At 36.1% G+C, this 19,205-nt stretch overlaps 2 protein-coding genes across 4 annotated transcripts in view; one reads left to right on the top strand and one right to left on the bottom strand.

The window, feature by feature from the left end:
* ALG6 (ALG6 alpha-1,3-glucosyltransferase) overlaps positions 1–13,010 on the top strand; it is a 28,109-nt gene extending 15,099 nt beyond the window's left edge. The window contains exons 6-15 of the mRNA XM_081946110.1: positions 1,996–2,078; positions 3,236–3,300; positions 3,591–3,785; positions 4,259–4,394; positions 5,997–6,082; positions 6,469–6,553; positions 8,819–8,889; positions 9,375–9,443; positions 9,576–9,774; positions 10,355–13,010. Coding sequence (XP_081802236.1) covers positions 1,996–2,078; positions 3,236–3,300; positions 3,591–3,785; positions 4,259–4,394; positions 5,997–6,082; positions 6,469–6,553; positions 8,819–8,889; positions 9,375–9,443; positions 9,576–9,774; positions 10,355–10,552 — 1,187 coding nt within the window. The 3' untranslated portion in view covers positions 10,553–13,010. The remainder of the gene's footprint in view (positions 1–1,995; positions 2,079–3,235; positions 3,301–3,590; positions 3,786–4,258; positions 4,395–5,996; positions 6,083–6,468; positions 6,554–8,818; positions 8,890–9,374; positions 9,444–9,575; positions 9,775–10,354) is intronic.
* A 4,025-nt stretch (positions 13,011–17,035) lies between these two features.
* Positions 17,036–19,205, bottom strand: part of ITGB3BP (integrin subunit beta 3 binding protein) — a 40,281-nt gene continuing 38,111 nt past the window's right edge. Inside the window, exons 9-10 of one of the 3 annotated variants that reach the window (XM_081949462.1) lie at positions 18,139–18,172; positions 17,036–17,633 (exon numbers count right to left, since the gene is read on the bottom strand). The gene's annotated coding sequence lies outside the window, so the exon portion shown is untranslated. Of the gene's footprint in view, positions 18,173–19,205 lie in introns of all 3 variants that reach the window. The other 2 variants (XM_081949463.1, XM_081949461.1) reach the window with 2 other exon arrangements.

Below are 19,205 nucleotides of genomic sequence, written 5' to 3'. Positions count from 1 at the left end.
CTTTAATAATGCTCAAGTCAACACGCCGGATAAATCATTGATGTATAAACCAAACAAATGGATAGACATTTTTTAAACAATAGCCATTAAATGCATGTTATCAAGGTTACAGAATTCAATAATGTTAAATGTTAGCCATTATTTTTACCCATTTTAGAAAATTCTCCCTCTCTGGAATGTATATACTGAAAAAAAAAACCTAATGTTTTGACAAATCACTCAAGTCATAGTTTGGCATTGTAAAATATGTTTTTTTTAAAAAAACTAACTAAGTTTACAATAATTTTATAATTATTATGTAACAAATGAAATGTATATACTCAGGTGGCTGATATGGTGGCAATAATCAAACAATGAAATAATCAAATTATGAAAATCATTATGAAAATGAACCTCTGTCCCACATACCACGTGTACCCCCCCTCCCTCCCCCCCCATCTCTTTTAAAGTTAGAAACTAGTCAACAGTTTCATTGGGTTAATATCAGCTTCTGCTGATATTTTGTTTTGGTATCTTTTGCTATGAATTTTTGTTATCATATTTCCTATTTTTATAGTCTACCCCAATCAGAGAACTCTGGATAGATTCCAACGGAATAAATATAGAACAGTAAATGAATTCTAAACACCTCCTTCGAAACAGATGTTTCTGGCAATAAAAAAGGTCCAGATACTTTGCTAGCCTCCAACTTCCCATCTCTTTCAGGCAGCCCAACAGAATACAATGATAGATAGTATCAAACACCAATAAAAGATTTAAAGGACCAAGAACAACACACTCCCCTCTTGGAGATACCAATAAGACGTGCTCACTTCATTGAATGTATTCTCAAAAGCATCTCAGATAACAGTACAGGATCCAGATTTGCTCACTGTATTGGGTTCTGTCCAACTGGTATTTAGCCCATATGAGCAATGTTATCTGCCCAGAAAACCACAAAACCATGCACTGAGCCCCTAGATATCTTAATCTACACATATTTCCCTAAAAACCTCTGATGGCTTTGATTGAGGCTGCTGGGAGAAAAATCTGTGAATGCAGAGAAATCATGCTGTTTCTCTTGCTGCTGATGTACAGCTTAAAAATAAACCTTTATCAGTACCTGTTCTGGTGCATTTCTGGTTTTTCTGTGACCCCTGCTTGTAGAGGTCCTTTTAGTCATTTCATTTTCCTTAATTCTTCATTAAACCAAGCAGCTACCCAGGATCATTAATTGGTGAGGAACCTTCCAGGAACAATCCCATCAAGCACTCTAGTGGGGTCCATGTTTCAGAGGCCCACCAGACACATGATGGTGTTTTTGTTGTTTTTCCTAGCATATTAAGTATTAATAGTGCCTGTAACTAGGAACCCTTTCCCTATGGTTGTAAACACATAAGCACACATACAAGCAGACACATACAGAAACAGCCATGTTTGCACATATTATAGTCATTTAAGTGTGTATGAAATATGGGCAGAAAATGTGGATAAGCCTTCCTCATTTTGGCCATGGTGGTTTAAACTTCATTGGATCATTTCAATGGAATGTTTATTAGGGTTTTTTTTCAGTAAAAAAGAAGCAGCAAAGTGGCAACCTTCTAGCTGTGGATGGTGCCCATTTGATCAGGTTGCATTCCTGAGCCATAACATGCAGGGAAAAAGTATGAAGGGAAATTCCATAAATGATTCATAATGATAATGATAGAGCGTGGCGCAGTGGTTAGAGTGCAGTACTACAGGTTACTTCAACTGACTGCTAGCTGCAGTTCAGCAGTTCAAATCTCACTGGCTCAAGGTTGACTCAGCCTTCCATCCTTCAGAGGTGGGTAAAATGAGGACCCAGATTGTTGGGGACCATATGCTGATTCTGTAAACCGCTTAGAGAGAGCTGTAAAAGCACTATGAAGCGGTATATAAATCTAAGTGCTATTGCTATAACAATTAAGGCAAAGCAGAATTAGAGTTATGAGAAATGTTGGTTTGACTGCTGTATATAATTTTTCTCTCTTGCAGTTCTTGTTGCTGATATGCTAGTTTATATTCCTGCAGTAATCTTATACTGCTGGTATTTAAAAGAGACATCAGTAAAAAAGAAGGTTAGTATATTTTTCTTTGCAAAATAATGTTGTTTCTATATGAAAAAGTAAGAAATGTAGTGAATAATCAGATAAACAATATTAGTCCAATTATGATTACAAACATTAATTTAACAGTTTTCATTACAGTGTTTCACAAGAAACAAATACATGTCAATCTATTTGTGTAAAATAAACAAGGTTTACAATTAAAACATAGCATAATTATAAAACAAGATTAACACAGAACCAGTTTGGTCTAGTGGTTAAAGTATCAACCTAGGAAGTGGGAGACAGTGAGTTCTAATCCCACTTTAACGATTAAAGCAGGTTAGATGACTTTGAGCCAGTCATTCTCTTTCAGCCCAACCTACCTCACAGGGTTGCTGTTGTGTGGAAAATAGGGGGAGGATATAATATTCCTGGCACCAAAAGTTTTATATGGGATAGGTAGTCTCAAAAATATCATGTTTTAACTAGCTAAAGGGTCAGGGGTCAAGTCCAAAAATGGCAGTGGTAAGCCTACAGACAACCTTATCTACTTCTTTGTGAATCACTGGCTCAAAAATCTCCCAGCTACCACGACCAGACACTATCTTTGACATCTCATGAGATCCGTATCCATGTGGCATACAATTCAGAGTAGTTGTGAATGATTTCATACATAAAATAATCAGAGAGACATGTTATTCTTGTCTAGTGGGTGTGTCTATCAGATAACTTGTAATTCCTTGGGCCAAGCAAATATCAGATCTTATTGTAATAAAATGTCTGTGTGTCATGATCATTTTATGTTCTGAGTCACAAGGGTACTCTCAGCCATGGAAGCTCACTGGCTGACTTTGGAACCACCACACTCTCTTGTTCCAACTTTCCTTCCTTATGCAATAGTTGTGGGGGGAAATGGAAGGCAGTAGTGCCTTCAGTTTGTGAACAAAGGTTGGAATATAAATTTAATAAACATGAAACATGTGAAGTAATTGAGTTATACTTTTGAAAAACAGTAAAAAACAAAATACTGTATCCATTGCAATAGATTTAACACTACTTTATTTGCATCTTTTTAGATGGAGGAAGTTCAATGGGTTGACAGTTCCAGTACAATCTTTCTAAAGAAAATGAATATTCACATTTTACCTGTATGATTGATTTTTGTTGTTGTTGTTTGTTGTCCTCAGATTTCAAGTGCTCTCTGCACATTGCTTTATCCCGGTCTCATTCTGATTGACTATGGACATTTTCAGTATCTTTTTCTTTTGCAATGCATGGATATTGTGGAATAGATCTGTTGCTGTGTGGGTAAGAAAAGGGGAGGGAGGAGGGAAGTCAAAGCAATATGTGGCACAACTAGAGGGAAAGCTATATTTTTCTGCCCCATTTTATTATTTTAAGACATGAAGATTCTTTTCATGCCATCTCACAATGATGCTGTGGCATCAAGTAGGTTTTGGTGGCAGTGGACGAGCAACAGAATCCTATTAGAGTTGCATATTCTTCATTAGCAAGCTCTTTACAGATTGTTGTCCTTAACAGAACAAACATATATAATTCTGTGAGTCTTGGTCTTGCTTTGTGGGGAGTGCTGTTTCTCTCTTATGACTTGGACCTTTTGGGCTCTGTAGCATTTTGTTTTGCTATAAACTACAAACAAATGGAGCTCTACCACGCTTTGCCCTTCTTCTGCTACCTGCTGGGAAAGTGCTTCAAGAAAGGCCTGATGGGCAAAGGGTGAGTATCTTTACAAGCTGACATCCAGAAAATGGTCCTGGAATGCACTTAGGCTGTTTTGCCTTGGGAATTTATGCATGTCATTCATTTCTTGATTAGCTTTTGCAGTAGGGATCCATGTCATTATCATCCCCCTTCCCCCAGAGAAGCATGTTTCTCCTAAGTCATTAAATAACATACTAAATAGTTTTAAGAGTGTCTATAGCGTATCAAAATACACACAACTATCTTTTCTCTTCAACACCTGTCATTAGTTAAGCACAGGTCACAAATGTACACCCATATTTAGAAGATAAGAGTTTAGAATGTTTTTCTTCTTCCTGGGGGTGGCAGGGAGAGCATATTTAACAGTTTTCTTAACTTTTGTAACAGGTTTCCTACTTGGAAAAGTAAACTTTAAGTTTGAAAGTACTGTACATAAAAATTCTCTTTCTTTGAGGCTTGATTCCCCCCCCCCCTTCTTTTTCTTACAGGTTATGGTTGTTGATGAAACTGTCTTTTATTGTCATTCTTTCTTTTGCAATCTGCTGGCTCCCATTTTGTACAGACATTGAACAAATTTTGCAAGTGCTCAGAAGGCTCTTTCCTGTAGATCGTGGTTTGTTTGAGGTATGCCTCATGTTCCCCCTCCCAAGCTTCTTGTAAATGTTTTATATTTTTAGCTCCCTTGAGAAACCTTCACTTTGACCCTTAGGGATTTCATGTGGAAGATACACCAGAAGGCTAGTAATATGATCTGACTTCTCTGACTGTCATTTCTTGCCAGTTATTTAATCCAGCATTTAACCCCTAGCTCAGCTGGCATCTTCTAGGATATTATACAAATAGAATTAATCCCATCGTCAGATCTATAGTTCAGGCATACATTTTTCAAATATATTCCACAATAATAAACAATGTCCTTGCACAATCTAGAGGTTTTAAAAAATAATTCAATAGGAAAAAAATGAATTCAATGTTTCTTTTTTAAAAAAAAAAAAAAATCTTCCAAAATAGGAATTGGATTGATGCTCACATTTGCATGGTTTAAATTTGTCCTGGTGGAAAATTTAGAGTTTGCTTGGCTAAGGTAAAGCCTTAAGATGTTGATCATAAACTGGATGGTTTTATTGATGGTATTAATTTATTAATTTGTTTGCACCAGACAGAGAAATAGTGATACACTTTGCAGCAGACTCGCATCTGAAAATCATTACATACAGCAGTGGTGATGGCACATCGTAAGAAACACTTAGGATCTTGTTTCCCACTCATAAACTGACTGAAATGCTACACGATGAAATAGAAATAGAAATGTGACATGAAGAATAGAAATTCATAAGTCAAAGGACTGTCAAGCAGTTGGTTTTTCTGACTGTTAATCTCGCTTCATGCTTTAAAAACGAAAGAAACCTATTGTAGATTTTAATGAAATGGGTCTGTATGATTTAAAAACTTCACACAGTTTATTCAGTGTTAAGACGTTTAGAGCTGGCACAGGAGTGGCTGATTGGGATATTAATCTGGGTAAACTAAGAAACTGTCTACTAAGCAATGCACAGTAAGTTTATCCTGGGGTGCCTATGACAGGTTCCTTGAATTGATTCCCATTTACAGACATGTCTTCAGTGCTGATGATTGTAAGACTTCACTGGCTATTAAGCTGGCACCTTATACGTTGGTGGTGCTGCCAGGCACTTGTCACCTTCAGCAAATTTGCAGTGTGTGTTCTGTATTCTTGTAAGAGAACAAGGAGATTGTTCAGTTGTTTGTAGTAGCTTTCTTGCTGTTATGTCTACACAGCTGTGATTCAAGCAGCTGTTTAGGGATGAGTTTCATGAGTATGCTAGCTGTGTGGTTACAAATTTAATTTGGAAAGTGATCCTAGCACAACTGCTAATGTCTTTAGACTTCGTGATTTATTAGGGGTTAACTCTGTCATTGCTGGCAGCTAGCAAGCGGCGCTAAATATGTACTAGTAAGAATGAGGCAGAATGTAGCGTGGCTTCACATTTGAAAAAAATGTTTCATGCTGCTTTATAAAATATGGATATTACATAGTTATAGGTAGTTTTGTAGCATTGACGGTCTGTGGTCTCCTCAAAAATCTATGATTTTATGAGAAGGCTACACAGATACGTTTAATTTCATGTTGATTATTTCTGCCATTCCATGTATATAAAATTATGTTTTACCTTCAAAGTAATGCAATACATTAAAATATATTTTCAGGATAAAGTAGCCAATATTTGGTGCGCTGTAAGCGTTCTTTTCAAAATAAAGACAATCCTGACAAGAGAAACACAACTTAAATTAAGGTATGTAAATATCAAATTCCCCAAGCAATTTCCTGTTATGGTTTTAGCAAAAGATGCATATCAAAGAACATAAATAATTTAGAATAATTTAGATTTAGAATTATTTATGGTATATAGAACTATATAAAATGGCCTTAATAAAAAATATTATTTCAACATTTTGTGGAGCTGTTCTCTGCTTGTTGGTTTGTCATTTGTGATTTTTGTCGGACTCAGCTGAATCAATAACATCATCATTATTATGAAAGGACTCTTATTTCTCTTCAGTAACTATAAAAACTGAGCAATACCAAAGTGTTCCTAAACAATTCTCAACTGATTCTTGATTCAGAATTAATCCGGTTATTGAAATCAATGGTTTTAATATGATATTACTTTATTTTTAGTTTTGCTTTAACATTCCTGACTGTACTTCCCAGTTGCATAAAACTGACTCTGCAACCTTCGCTCAGAGGATTTAAATATGGCTTGGTAAGTGTATAATAACACATATTTAAACATAAAAATTCATAGCTTTGTAATATGTAATAATCTCTTTTATCTCTGTTATAGTTGATAGGGATGTAGAAAGGGGAAAAGAACAATTCCAATCAGTGATTCCCTATAAAACAATCAGTTGGGCTAAATGCTGCTGACTTCTTCATTCTTAACTCCCCCTTTCCTGCTTCATTTGATCATGGGATCTAGCTTGGAGACTAGGGAGTTGGAAAGAATTTAAGAAATTACGTTCTGCGTGTTTTCTCTAATTTGTGTGTGTGTGTATGTGTATGAGTGTAAGGTGTTGGCCTATAAACCAAGAAATCATGAGTTCTAGTCCTGCCTTAGACATGAAAGCCAGCTGGGTTACCTTGGGTCAGTCACTTTCTCTCGGCCAACCCAACTCACAGGTTGTGTAGTTGGGAAAATAGGAGAGTAAGGAGTATTATCTATGTTTGATATGTATGCTCACTGCCTTGGGTTACTTAAAAAGTAATAAAGGTGAGGTAGAAATCTAATAAACAAAATAAAAAAATAAAACATTTCTTTCCAAAGGAGGCCATCAGTGGCAACTTAAAACTCCATGTTTTGTTCTTTTTTTTTCTTTTGCAAAGAACTCCTTTAATTTTCCATTACTGAAAGAAAGTACCATAGTAAAATTGATAAAAACAATTCCAAAATTGAATGAAATGAAATATTTATTTAGCAAAGATACAAATTACACTGTAGTATTGGGAATCATAAAGTGGAAGGGATCCTACATGCTATTTTGTTTTTAAAATTTCTGACTTGGGAAAATACCCCAGATCTATCTTTTATAATGCTTTGTCTACTATCTTATTATAACTTGTCCATTTTTTAATATTTGTCAAATTCTTTTAGTATCCTAGAATGCAGCTTATGAGAGCTTGATTTGTGGAGTCATTGATGCTCTCTGAGCTTGGTTGTTTACTTGCAAACATTTAATTGCCCACCTAGGTAACATCATGATTATGGCACAAAGTTATGGCACTGATGACGTTACCTAGTTGGCTAATGAAATATCCTGAATCAAACCAAGATCAGAGAATCTCAAGAACTCCCCAGTTCAACCCTGTGAACCACATATATTCTCTTCTGTTAGAACTAGATTTTTTTCCTATCAATTCTTTAAGGATCTTCAACTATGGTCTCTAATCTGTCATCAACTGCATGCACAAAAAGTTAAGAGATATTTTATTCCATTGGCATCATTATAATAGTCTGTTTATAATGTCCAAGGAGTTATTTGGCAATAAAATAATCAATGTTAACCTCATTCACAATATCTCATTGAACAGTAAACATGGCTAAAGAATAGTAAACATGATTTAAATGATGAGAATGGGACAACTTGCCACAGCGAACTTGCCACGGCCAACTCGCTGCAGCCAACTCTTCATAGACAACTCAATGCAGGACATCTGGCCATGGAACAACTTGCCGTGGGACAATTTAACTGTTCTATTTAATTATTTAAAATAAATAAAAAATATTTTAATTTTTGTCATTCGCATTTCATTCTGTCCCTCCTTTTGCATCCTTTCTTCAATGATTCTATTCCACCATTTCTTTGGTATTAGTGTAACTCTTGTCCAGCAGTGAGTTGTCCTGCAGCAAGTTGGCCGTGGCAAGTTGGGTGTGGTGAGCCATGGTGAGTTGGCCGGGACAAGTTGCCCGTGGGCAAATTGTCATCGATCCTAAATGATAGGCTCTTGCACTGTTAGTGGTCTTTGACATTGGACTTCTACCTGCAATATTGGTTCAGAACACTGAAAAACCTAAAGATGTAATAAAAACTGATCATGAAATTTTTCAGCCCAATTTAGTATTCCAGATCAGAGAGGGAAAGTAGAGCTCTACCGTACCAGAAACCTACTTTAAATCCTTCTCAATTTGTCTAGATCATTTAAGTTTTACATCAATGATTTGTCAGTTATATTGATTTGTTTAGATGCCCCAGTGAGTCACTTACCTAGTTGATGGTTCGTGCTTTCATCAACAACTAATCAGCTAATAAAGCTATCTAGGTAGACATGCTACTAATTTAAAGCTTTTTATCATATTGTGAGCCGTGGTCAAGTAGCCATATTTTATGGTATAAATAAAAGCTTTTGGTAATAAAAGTGTGAAACTGATTGGCCATGACTAATAGCACAAAAATGATCTACGTAGTCCTGTCAATATAAGTAAAAGCAGATCTTGTCTAGCATTTAACATTCTCCATTTTCTTCTTCAAAGGTTTGCTGTTCATTGTCTTTCTTCCTCTTCTCATTCCAAGTGCATGAAAAATCTGTTCTTCTTGTTTCAGTGTAAGTAGTATTTTATATTTTAAAATACTTTAATTATTGTATAAAAACACTTCACACTGGTATCTGGAAATATGTGTGAGGAAACTATAGTGCTGACAAAAATGTTTTAGAATAAGATTCAAGCTCCTACACAAGCACCAACACATTTATAAAACATGTGAGTTGTGTGTCCATGAATTTCTGCTCTCCCAATGTAATAGAATCCAGAAAGTGAAATCATGGACTTTTCTTAGGTCCCAGAATACTGAGTATGCATTGAAGCTGTAGCTGATCAGCAATGACCATGCAGGCAGATTCTTTTATTGCAGAGGTATCAAGGACATGAGGTATTGCTTACTCCTATAGAAAGATCCATTATTTGGAGCATTAATCCATTTATTTTGTTGTCTTAATATGCTTTTCTGATTATCAGGGAAGCAGCAGCTGAAAAGTTATTATGTTTCTTAAACAATGCTTTTGAGCTTATATTTCTGTTTTCCCCTTAGGCCAGTCTGTTTAGTAATACATGAAATTCCTTTTATATCTACATGGTTTCTTCTAGTTTCAACTTTCAGGTGAGTTTGAATGTTATTTCTAAACAATTCTTCATACTTTGAGAAGACATTTTAAGATTTATTTTACATGGTAATTTTTTTGGCTTGTATAACCTTGCTAGAATTCACAGTAATTCATGTTTCCCTTTACAGCATGCTTCCTCTTCTATTAAAGGATGGCCTTCTTTTGTCTTACACTGTCACAATGTTGGCTTTCCTCCTGGTTTGTACAACTTCTTTTTCAATATTTGAAAAAACAGCTGAGGAAGATCTGCAGTTAAAAAAACTTTCCAGTTACCTAAGGAAATACGCTACTTGGGTTAAGACATTTTCAAAAGTTATGAAGAGTTTAGTAAGTAACTTACAAAAATATATTACGTGCACTAATTTTACTAAGAGCATATTCATGCTTTGCATGTTTTTCTTACCAAAGCACAAATCATTATATTAAGTTGCCAAACTTCCTCAGTTAAACTATTGCATTACGTTATTCAGTACTGCTGTTATCAAACAATTGCTAAAACCCACATTACTTATAAGTAGCATCTAGCATCTTATAATCATAATCCTTCAAGTTGACTAATAAAATGAACTCCTTCATCCCTGTGCCCACGTTAGTAATGCAGTGAGCACTTTCTATACTAGTAATAATAGTTAGTAATATAACTATACTAGTAATAATAGTTAGTAATAATAGAATTATTTTTCTACTTGAAAAATGTGTGTATTTAATGGTATTTTATTAGCATCAACCCTGGCAACTGGTAAATATGATGTTATGCTGCGGAGGCATTGAATTCATTGAAATGTTTATTTATTAAATTTATATGCCACCCAATTTCCTATGTAAGGGTGATGAAAACAACACCCAATGAAACCCCTTATTGGGCAAAATTGTAGTAACCATCATGCCTTTTCTCTTCAACATTCAGTTTTTCATCTCAGTAACTCTGATGAGCATCCTGACTTTAATGAGTGCCACAGTGGAACCTCCAAAGCATCTACCAGATTTATTTCCAGTAGCTGTCTCTGTTGTATCCTGCTTACACTTCCTCTTTTTCTTGCTGTATTTTAATATCATTGCAATGTGGGAATCAAAAGATGGTCGAAACCAGAAAAAAATAAATTAATTTCAAGTGCCAACTTGGAAAATTAATACCTCTTACTTGGAACATACCATTTATGTTTCTATGGAGCTTTGCCTTAAAGCATTCTATAATGGAAGGCAATTCTTTTTGTCATTTCATGTATTTTCTAAGAAAAGCCAGATGAAAATATTTACATGTTAATATGTGCTGTTCACAAGAGACTTGTGCTTACTGCTCTTTTCAGTGCAGTAAAAAAAGAACCCTTGACATTTGACAGTAAGTTCAAAATAAATCCAGAAAATAAGAAGCATCTCAACAATCTCTGCAAGTTTATTTTAAACAGATATAATACCCCAATAATTTAATAATGTTATGATTGAATTGGTTTAATGTACTTCCCAAAATAAAACATGTTGACGTTACTGATTGTATGTTACAGCAATTACTCATGTCTATTGCTACTAAGTGCTATCTCTTACAGTGTATTTGATTACACATAATAAATTGCCTTATACTAAATTTCAGTATCCTCTCTATTATAAGCTTAAAATCATCAAGGTCAAGTGTCAAGTGATTCAGTATCATCGTTCATCCTTTCCTGACAGTCTTATTTCAGTATTAACCTCAATAATATCTGAAGGCCATAACAGGAATTACAATGTATAAAAGCTAACGGTAAAGGTTCCCCTCGCTAGTCGTTATGCTGGTCATTCCCGAAACTAGCGGGTGGTGCTCATCTCCGTTTCAAAGCCGAAGAGCCAGCGCTGTCCAAAGACATCTCCATGGTCATGTGGCCAGCATGACTAAACGCCGAAGCACACGGAATGCCGTTACCTTCCCACCAAAGGTGGTTCCTATTTTTTCGACTTGCATTTTTACATGCTTTTGAACTGCTATGTTGGCAGAAGCTGGGATAAGTATCAGGAGCTCACTCCATTATGTGGCACTAGGGATTTGAACCACCAAACTGCTGACCTTTCTGATCGACAAGCTCAGCTTCTTAGCCACTGAGCCGCTACAATGTATAGCTGTGGTTATTATTTTCCATGTATATCAATATATAAACCTTATAGTATTGGGAGATTTTGCCACATAAACATGAGTCATTGTGGTCATTAGGGTTCAGATAATTGATTTAGGAATTTTCTAGTCTTTTCATAGGCATGGAAGCTGGTTGTGTAATTTTGGGCCAGCTATGCTTTCTCTTCTGACTGGAAAGTTGAAAAACAACCTACCAATGTGCTGAACTAAGAGGCCTTCATCCTTCAGTAGACTGAGAGAAAGAGAACCTCAGTGCAGCACTAAAACTAGAATGCTTAATTAACAGATCACTCAGAAAAGCTCAAATTATGTTGCAAAATCAGGTTGTTTTGCATATTGTCTTGCAAGACTCTTGCTTTTTCATAATGTGACAAATGAAGGCAGTTTTATAATACAAGGTCCTAACAAAAAATATGGTTTGATTAGTCAGACTTCCATTCTGACCAATGGAATATTTAAAAGTTTTGCTTTTCTATTCTATATGAATATCCTCAATAGAGATGCAACTAAGTACAGTAAATCTTTCTTACTCTAAGATCCATGTTCAGTTGACTTTGGATATCATTCTCTATTTCTCTTTCCCTTTTCTTCAAGGTATAGAGTTAGTATGTATGTATGCATGATTGCTTGCTTGCTAATTAGCAAGCTTGTTTGTTAGATTGATCTAGGCTTTCAATGATGATTCTGGGATGAATGTAAATTTCTAAGCTCTGAAGAAATGGATGGGGTTCTCTTTGGCATCTACCATATGTAGTCTGAATCCCTAGCATTAATGGTAAGTAAAAGTTACCAGATAACTGATTTGAGGCTGGGTTGAGTCACTGTAACAGCATTGCCAAAAAGGCACTAAGAGTTGTTAACCTAATCTTGCAAAGCTTCTTCTCCGGTAATATTGTACTGCAAACCAGAGCATATAAAAGCTTTGGTAGACCAATCCTCGAATATAGCTCATCTGTCTGGAATCCGCACTGTATATTGGATATTAACACAATTGAGCGAATCCAGAAGTATTTCATTCCACTCCTCTACTTGCAACAGAATACCTTATGCCACCAGGCTCGAAAATTATCTGCTACAAGGTCCTGTCAACGACTACTTCAGCTTCAACCGCAATAATACATGAGCACACAATAAATACAAACTCAAGGTAAACCGCACCAAATTGCAGAAAATACGACTTCAGCAACAGAGTGGTCAATGCCTGGAATTCACTACCTGACTCTGTTGTTACATCCTCAAACTCCCATAAGTTTAAGCTTAAACTGTCTACTGTTGACCTCACCCCATTCCTGAGAGGTCAGTAGGGGCATGCATAAATGCACCAGCATGCCTAACGTCCCTGTCCTAATGTTCCCATTTATTTGTACCCATTTCCTGTGTTCTTATTCATGTTTATTCTTATTCCTCTTGTACATGAGTGACAAACTAGATAAATAAATAAACAGTAATGGTAAATGAATATTTGCATTGGTTCTTTTCTTTCCTAAAGGATTAGTTTCATTCAGAAGTGGTAGGAAAGAGATTGTTGTGTATATGGGCAAGTCTTTTCATATAATACTGATTTTTACTGATGTGTCATAACCATTCTCAGGCTGCACTGGCATTTCAAGCATTATTCCACATATCAGATTTAAATTTAAATGTTTATATTGGATAAAGTTTTTTAAAATAGACACAATTGGTCTACTTTCCATAGATTTCTCTAGATTCAGCTACCTACTAAAAATACATGTATGGAAAAATGATATAAGATTTTAACCTTATTAAAGCAAATCAATTAAATAATACCATTGAATTTGATATCCTTCTGTTGCACACAAATTAGATGTAATTTGAGGGATCTGTCATAACTTTGAACAGTTGCAAAGTGATCAATCATAAGTCAAGGGCTACCTGTACTGGTCTCATGTTTTTATTACCCTATGCTATCTTTTTCCCACGCAGTAATCAGAGGTCAAGAGCAAGTGCTCATTAGCATAGAAAAAGCTTACTATTATATGCATTATTTCTCCTTTCTCCTTCTGATGGCTTTCAGTACAGGGAGAGTTATGATAACTCCTTTCATAGAAATCTAAAAGGGTTGTTTACTTACACAGCTATTATTGAAAAGGGGAAAGTGCCTAAAACTGGTAACTATGAAGTTTTAGTAGTTGACATCCTTTGGAAACCCTATAGAGAAGCAAATTCTACTAAAATCAGCAAAACAAATGTAATTAAGAAATTTAGAACTAGCTATGTTGTGTACTATTGTGTTATAACTTGGTGTAAAACATTAAGCTCTTTGGAACCATGTTATGCATGATTAGCATAACATGATTACCTTTTATGAATAATCCTCTTTCTGCTTTTAAAACTATGATAAATCCTGTCCTTCAGTGTGTGTGTTTTCATACAACATGCATACATTTTAGGGGGGGGGACGACTACTTTTTAACACTGAAATGTCAAAATGAAAAGAACTGGTAAATGGAAAATCATCAAATAAAAGTTTTACTTTATTGAAATCAAGCTTTATTATAATTTATGAGATTTACAGTATGTCTTGCTTTTCCACGGGAAGACAAATTCCCATACACAGCATCCCTCCCATTTCCCCTCATAATCATCTTGTGAGAGGGGTTGAGCCGAGTGTGACTGGATCAAGGTTATTCAGTGACCTTGAACTGGGCCTCTCCAACACCAGAACCACTACACTAGTCTATTTTAAAACTAGATGATGAATTTTCCCAATCATGCCAATACGGTACACAATAGTTGTCTACAGAAGCACTTTCTACTACTTTTTAAAATGTTTCTATAGTGCCTTCTCATGAGCAGCTTTTCAAAAGGCATAAACAGCTAAACATGAAGAAAAACAAGAAAAAGTGCTATAAGATATTATGGTTTATGTAATATGAGCCAGCAGTGGGCAGCAGCAGCTTAAAAAGTCAATGCAATCCTAAATTGCATTAACAGAGGTATACAATCAAGATCAAGTGAGGTACTAATATCACTCTATAAAGCCCTAGTAAGACCACACCTAGAGTCTCAATATGTTGAGACTCTAGAAAAAGTTCAGAGGAGAGCAACCAGGATGATTAGGGGACTGGAGACTAAAACATATGAAGAACGGTTACAGGAACTGGGCATGCCTAGTCTAGTGAAGAGAAGGACCAGGGGAGACATGACAGCAGTGTTCCAATATTTGAGGGAATGCCACAGAGAGAAGGTGGATCAAGCTATTTTCCAAAGCACCTGAAGGCCAGACAAGGAATAATGGATGGAAACTGACCAAGGAAAGATTCAACCTAGAAATAAGGAGGAACTTTCTGACAGTGATAACAATCAACCAATGGAACAGCTTGCCCTCAGAAGTTATGGGAGCTTCATCACTTGAGACTTTTAAGAAGAGAATGGACTGCCATTTGTCAGAAATGATGTAGGGTCTCCTGCTTGAGCAGGGGGTTCAGTGATGGGTTCCGGATCCTGTTGCAACCGGTACACTGCAACGGGGCCGGACGTCCACGTACCCACTGCCCGCGACACTCCAGCTGCTCAACAGAGCGTTGCACAGGCGCCATATGCTCCGTGCACGTGCGCAAATGCCCCGGTCGGGTCAAATAGAGGTAAGGAGAGCGGGCGGGCAAGCCCTCTGGAGCACCATACCAGAATGGTACCTGGTGCTCCCAGTAGGCACCGGTACACCTGTACCTAGGCATACCAGTCGTAACCCACCACTGGGGGGCGGGGTTGGCCGAGATGACATATGGTTCCCTTCCAACTCTGTTAATCTGTTATCTACAAAGAGGAAATGAAAATTAAAAGCTCCAGTCATCTCCAGGCCTGTTCTCTCTGTGATTGATAGACAGCTACTGATTGCGTTGGTATCAAACTTGAATAGAAAAATAATGTAGTCTTGCTTTTCCTAGTGAATATATAGGCTACTTAACCCTTATGGAGGCCCATTCAATAGTAAAGCATTCATGCTCCTGAATTTTAGCTTCCAATGTTAGACTTCTGTAGGCCCTCTGTTGCTGCGTATTTAGACAATTTAACCCTGAGATGAGCCTTTTCTAAAGCTTGTTGTAATATTCTTTTGATTTCATTAAGCTCCTTATCCTTGGAGACTTTGCCCCAATGGCTCTAGGGAGACACATACATATATGGCAAATATGGTATCCTGAGATGTGTTTTTTCCTTCCTAATTATTTCTAAATTTAAGAGTCATACAGATAAATGTTATGTTCTTTTTTTAAAATAAGGAGATGAGAATTCTTAATTCATATTCTAAGTTCTCAAATACCTTTATTGAATCACACAAGAACATAAAACATTCACTTTACAAGTGTTGCTCTTTGTTTTATGATAATTTCTTGGTAATGAGTTTTCTGAAGCAATCTATTTTCTTTCTCTTTTTGTAAGAGAAAAAAATAATAAATAATACTGTGCTAATTAAAGAAAATTAGAAAGTAAATTTCAATTCCTACTCTTTGCTATTCCTAAACTAAGCTATCAGTAATTTAGAAAAGTATATGTTTTCATAAAGCAAAAAAAAAAAAAAAACACATTTCATTAGTTCCATTCAATATCATCTGTCTTAAAAAATGTTCCTTTAATATGCAAACTGAAATGTGAAATCATTTATGGGTCCCAAAGCATATAAAGGTAGTCCTCACCAACAGTAATTTGGACAGGGATCAAAAATAATCAGTGGAACAGCTTGCCTTTAGAAGTTGTGGGTGCTTTAGGAGGTTTTTAAGAAGAGAGTGGACAACCATTTATCTGAAATGATATAGGATCGACTGCTTGAGCAGGGGTTGGACTAGAAGACCTCCAAGGTGCCTTCCAACTCTGCTATTTGGATATTCAGTCATAAGATGTGTGGTGTCATGACTGCACTTACAGCATTAATTCCAGCAGTCCCAAGTTGATGTCATTTAGATGAATCCCAGGTGGTCATGTCCCACAGTTATGTGACCACCATTTGTAACTACTTGATGGCTTCCCTACTGACTTTGTTAGACACTGGTAGAAAAATTCACAGTTGTTGATCCATAACTGTGGGATGCTGCAACATAAATGTGAGCCAGTTACAAAGTGCCTGAATCATATCACATAAGTGCATGATCACATGATCATAGTGGGATGGTTGTAAATTTGAGGACTGGACATAAGGCTATCCTGAGGATACTGCAATGGTCACAACTACAAGGATCCATGGGTAAGTACGTACCCCTTGTTCACTGCCATAATTTCCAATGGTCACTGAACAAATGGACATTAAGCAAGGATTACCTTATATTAGAGCTAGCTTAATTTTTATGCTTGCAAATGCTATTTCACAAAAATACTTAACCTTTTAAGGATTGAGCTTTAATGTATTTAGTCGTTTAAGTTCCAATAACACAAAACATACACCGGTGTTGGATGGTTTCACTAACAATAAAAGAACCGAACTTCACTGGGAAACCAACGCTTCTAAAACAGTAATTGCATATACAATGCTTGGACCTCATAAGTCTTTATTAACAAATGAAGAGTTATATACAAAGATAAATGGCATATTTGCTTGAATTTGTGTGTGCCGATAAGATAAACAATGTGCTGTAAATTGGCAAAGCATCTTCATTGTTTGTGGTAGAATTGGCAGGCCATCAAAGGCAGCGTGGCGCATATAATGACTGTGAAATTTGCAGTTTGTTTGAAGGCCTGGGAAATAGCATCCATCTCTAAAAGTAGGTCTTCTTTCAAATTGTAATGAAAAGCCCATTAAATAATTTTTCCAACATCAGGCAAGTTTTCTTAGGTTTTTTTTTTTTAAACTATATAGAAGGAATACAATTTATGCCATTACATATTTGCATAAAAACCTATGGCAAATGTATTATTTACATTGAGATTAACTGGTTGTACAGATTGTAAAGTTTAAATTAGATGCAAGAAACTGTATCTAGATGTGCACCTGCCTGGTACACTGAGCAATCCTTAGCTGGTATTTGCTGGAGAGATAGATTTACAGGAGAGTTTTTTTTTAACCTTTTAAGTAGGATCAGGCAGTTGGAGAATCTTGCAGCCTTGCTTGGTATATTCTTAAGACCTGTGGCTTTTTAAAAAAAAACACACACAAACGATTAAAATAACAGGATATAGCACCAATGTTACACTGTTTACCATTGCTAATTACAATTAAAAGATGAAACATACTAGCACACACAAACCATTGGGAAATAAAATATTCCGGTGATGTGCAAGGAAACATTTGTTACAATACAAACGCTCACTACTATTTTAGTTTATCATTTAAAATGGGAGCAGAGCCAAATGTCTTAATATTTCAAGAGAATAAAGAGGATGATGTTTAACACAACACTATTTCATGCTGATTATTTGGTCTATGTGGCACAAATAAATAAATGATCTTAATTGCTTTGACAACTTATGGCTACCAGGAACCAATAATGACACTTAAGTGTTGGAAAGTTTAGATTCTGAAACATGTATTATGGATTACTATAATAATACAAATGAGTTTATGTCTCTTCAGCAAATTCCCCCTTTTACAATAAATGGAGGTTATTTTTCTATTTTCTAATTATTGGTGAACTCACATGTAGTATCCTCATGCTCAGTGTACGAGGAAAGCTGAAAATTAACGAGAAGAGAGAATTCATCTGTTGGCTTAAATAATAACATTGAACATTCTTATTTTGCACTACCTGAGCAGGATGAGAAGATACAATTTGTTGGCAACCAGTGCTCATATCTAACCAGATCCCACAAACTGTTGTGTCTATGTACCAGCAACCTGAGCAAGACTATTCTCTGAAACTGGTTGGTAGATTGGTAGATCAATAGGAAAACTCTGGCAGCCTCTTGTCTTCTGCCTGCCTCTCAAAGCCAATGGGAATGCTGCCTCCTAGATATTAATTTATCTGGGTTGCCCTCATAGCAGGTCATCAACTCACCTGAGAAAGTCATACCTCCAATTCATGTTAGGAATATGGGAAAATGCTCTGATATCAAATAGTAGTTTCATTACAATACATTTGTGGTATGTGAAATTAAAAAAAAGCACCTTAGCTTTTTAATTGTTTCCAATGTCCTGACCATTTTAAGTGCTGTGTTCTGTGTTTTTATTCTATCATTCATGTGCAAGTTTCTTTTTCCAAACTTTTCCCCATATAGCTAGTATTGCACCTGCTACTACTAGTTTGCACTGAATAGAATAAGAGGAAGGGAGTGTTGAAAGGAAAGTACTGCATGAATAAGAACGCTGTAGGGGTGTTGGGAAATCACTTTGGTCTTTTTTTTAAAAAGTACATATGGATGGACAAGTTACATTGTTCATAAGCATACATTCCTACTTTTACAGGCAAGTATTGCAAAAAGTTTGTTTGTATGTTAATACATGCATTACTTTGCTTTGCACAGTTACTAATGCTGTCTTGGTTTGTTTGTTGAGCTTTGCTGTACATCCCCGTTCTGTGTCGCATCTGGCATCCTACTAAAGGTGGCCTTCAGGCCTTTAAGATTGTCAAACCTCTCTTGGATTATTGAGTGTTTAGGATGCACTTTGTGCATGGTCTTGTGCTGTCCTGCTAAGCTTTCGGACTGGGTTTCAAAATGCCAAGGATGAAGAAACTCTATTGCTTTCTCACTAGCAGCAAAAAAAAAA

The sequence above is a fragment of the Natrix helvetica genome (genome assembly GCF_964273705.1).
Source record: "Natrix helvetica genome assembly, chromosome: 3".
Taxonomy (NCBI): Eukaryota; Metazoa; Chordata; class Lepidosauria; order Squamata; family Natricidae; genus Natrix; species Natrix helvetica.
Note: the sequence above shows the minus strand (reverse complement) of the source record. Positions and strands in the feature narration are given on the sequence as shown.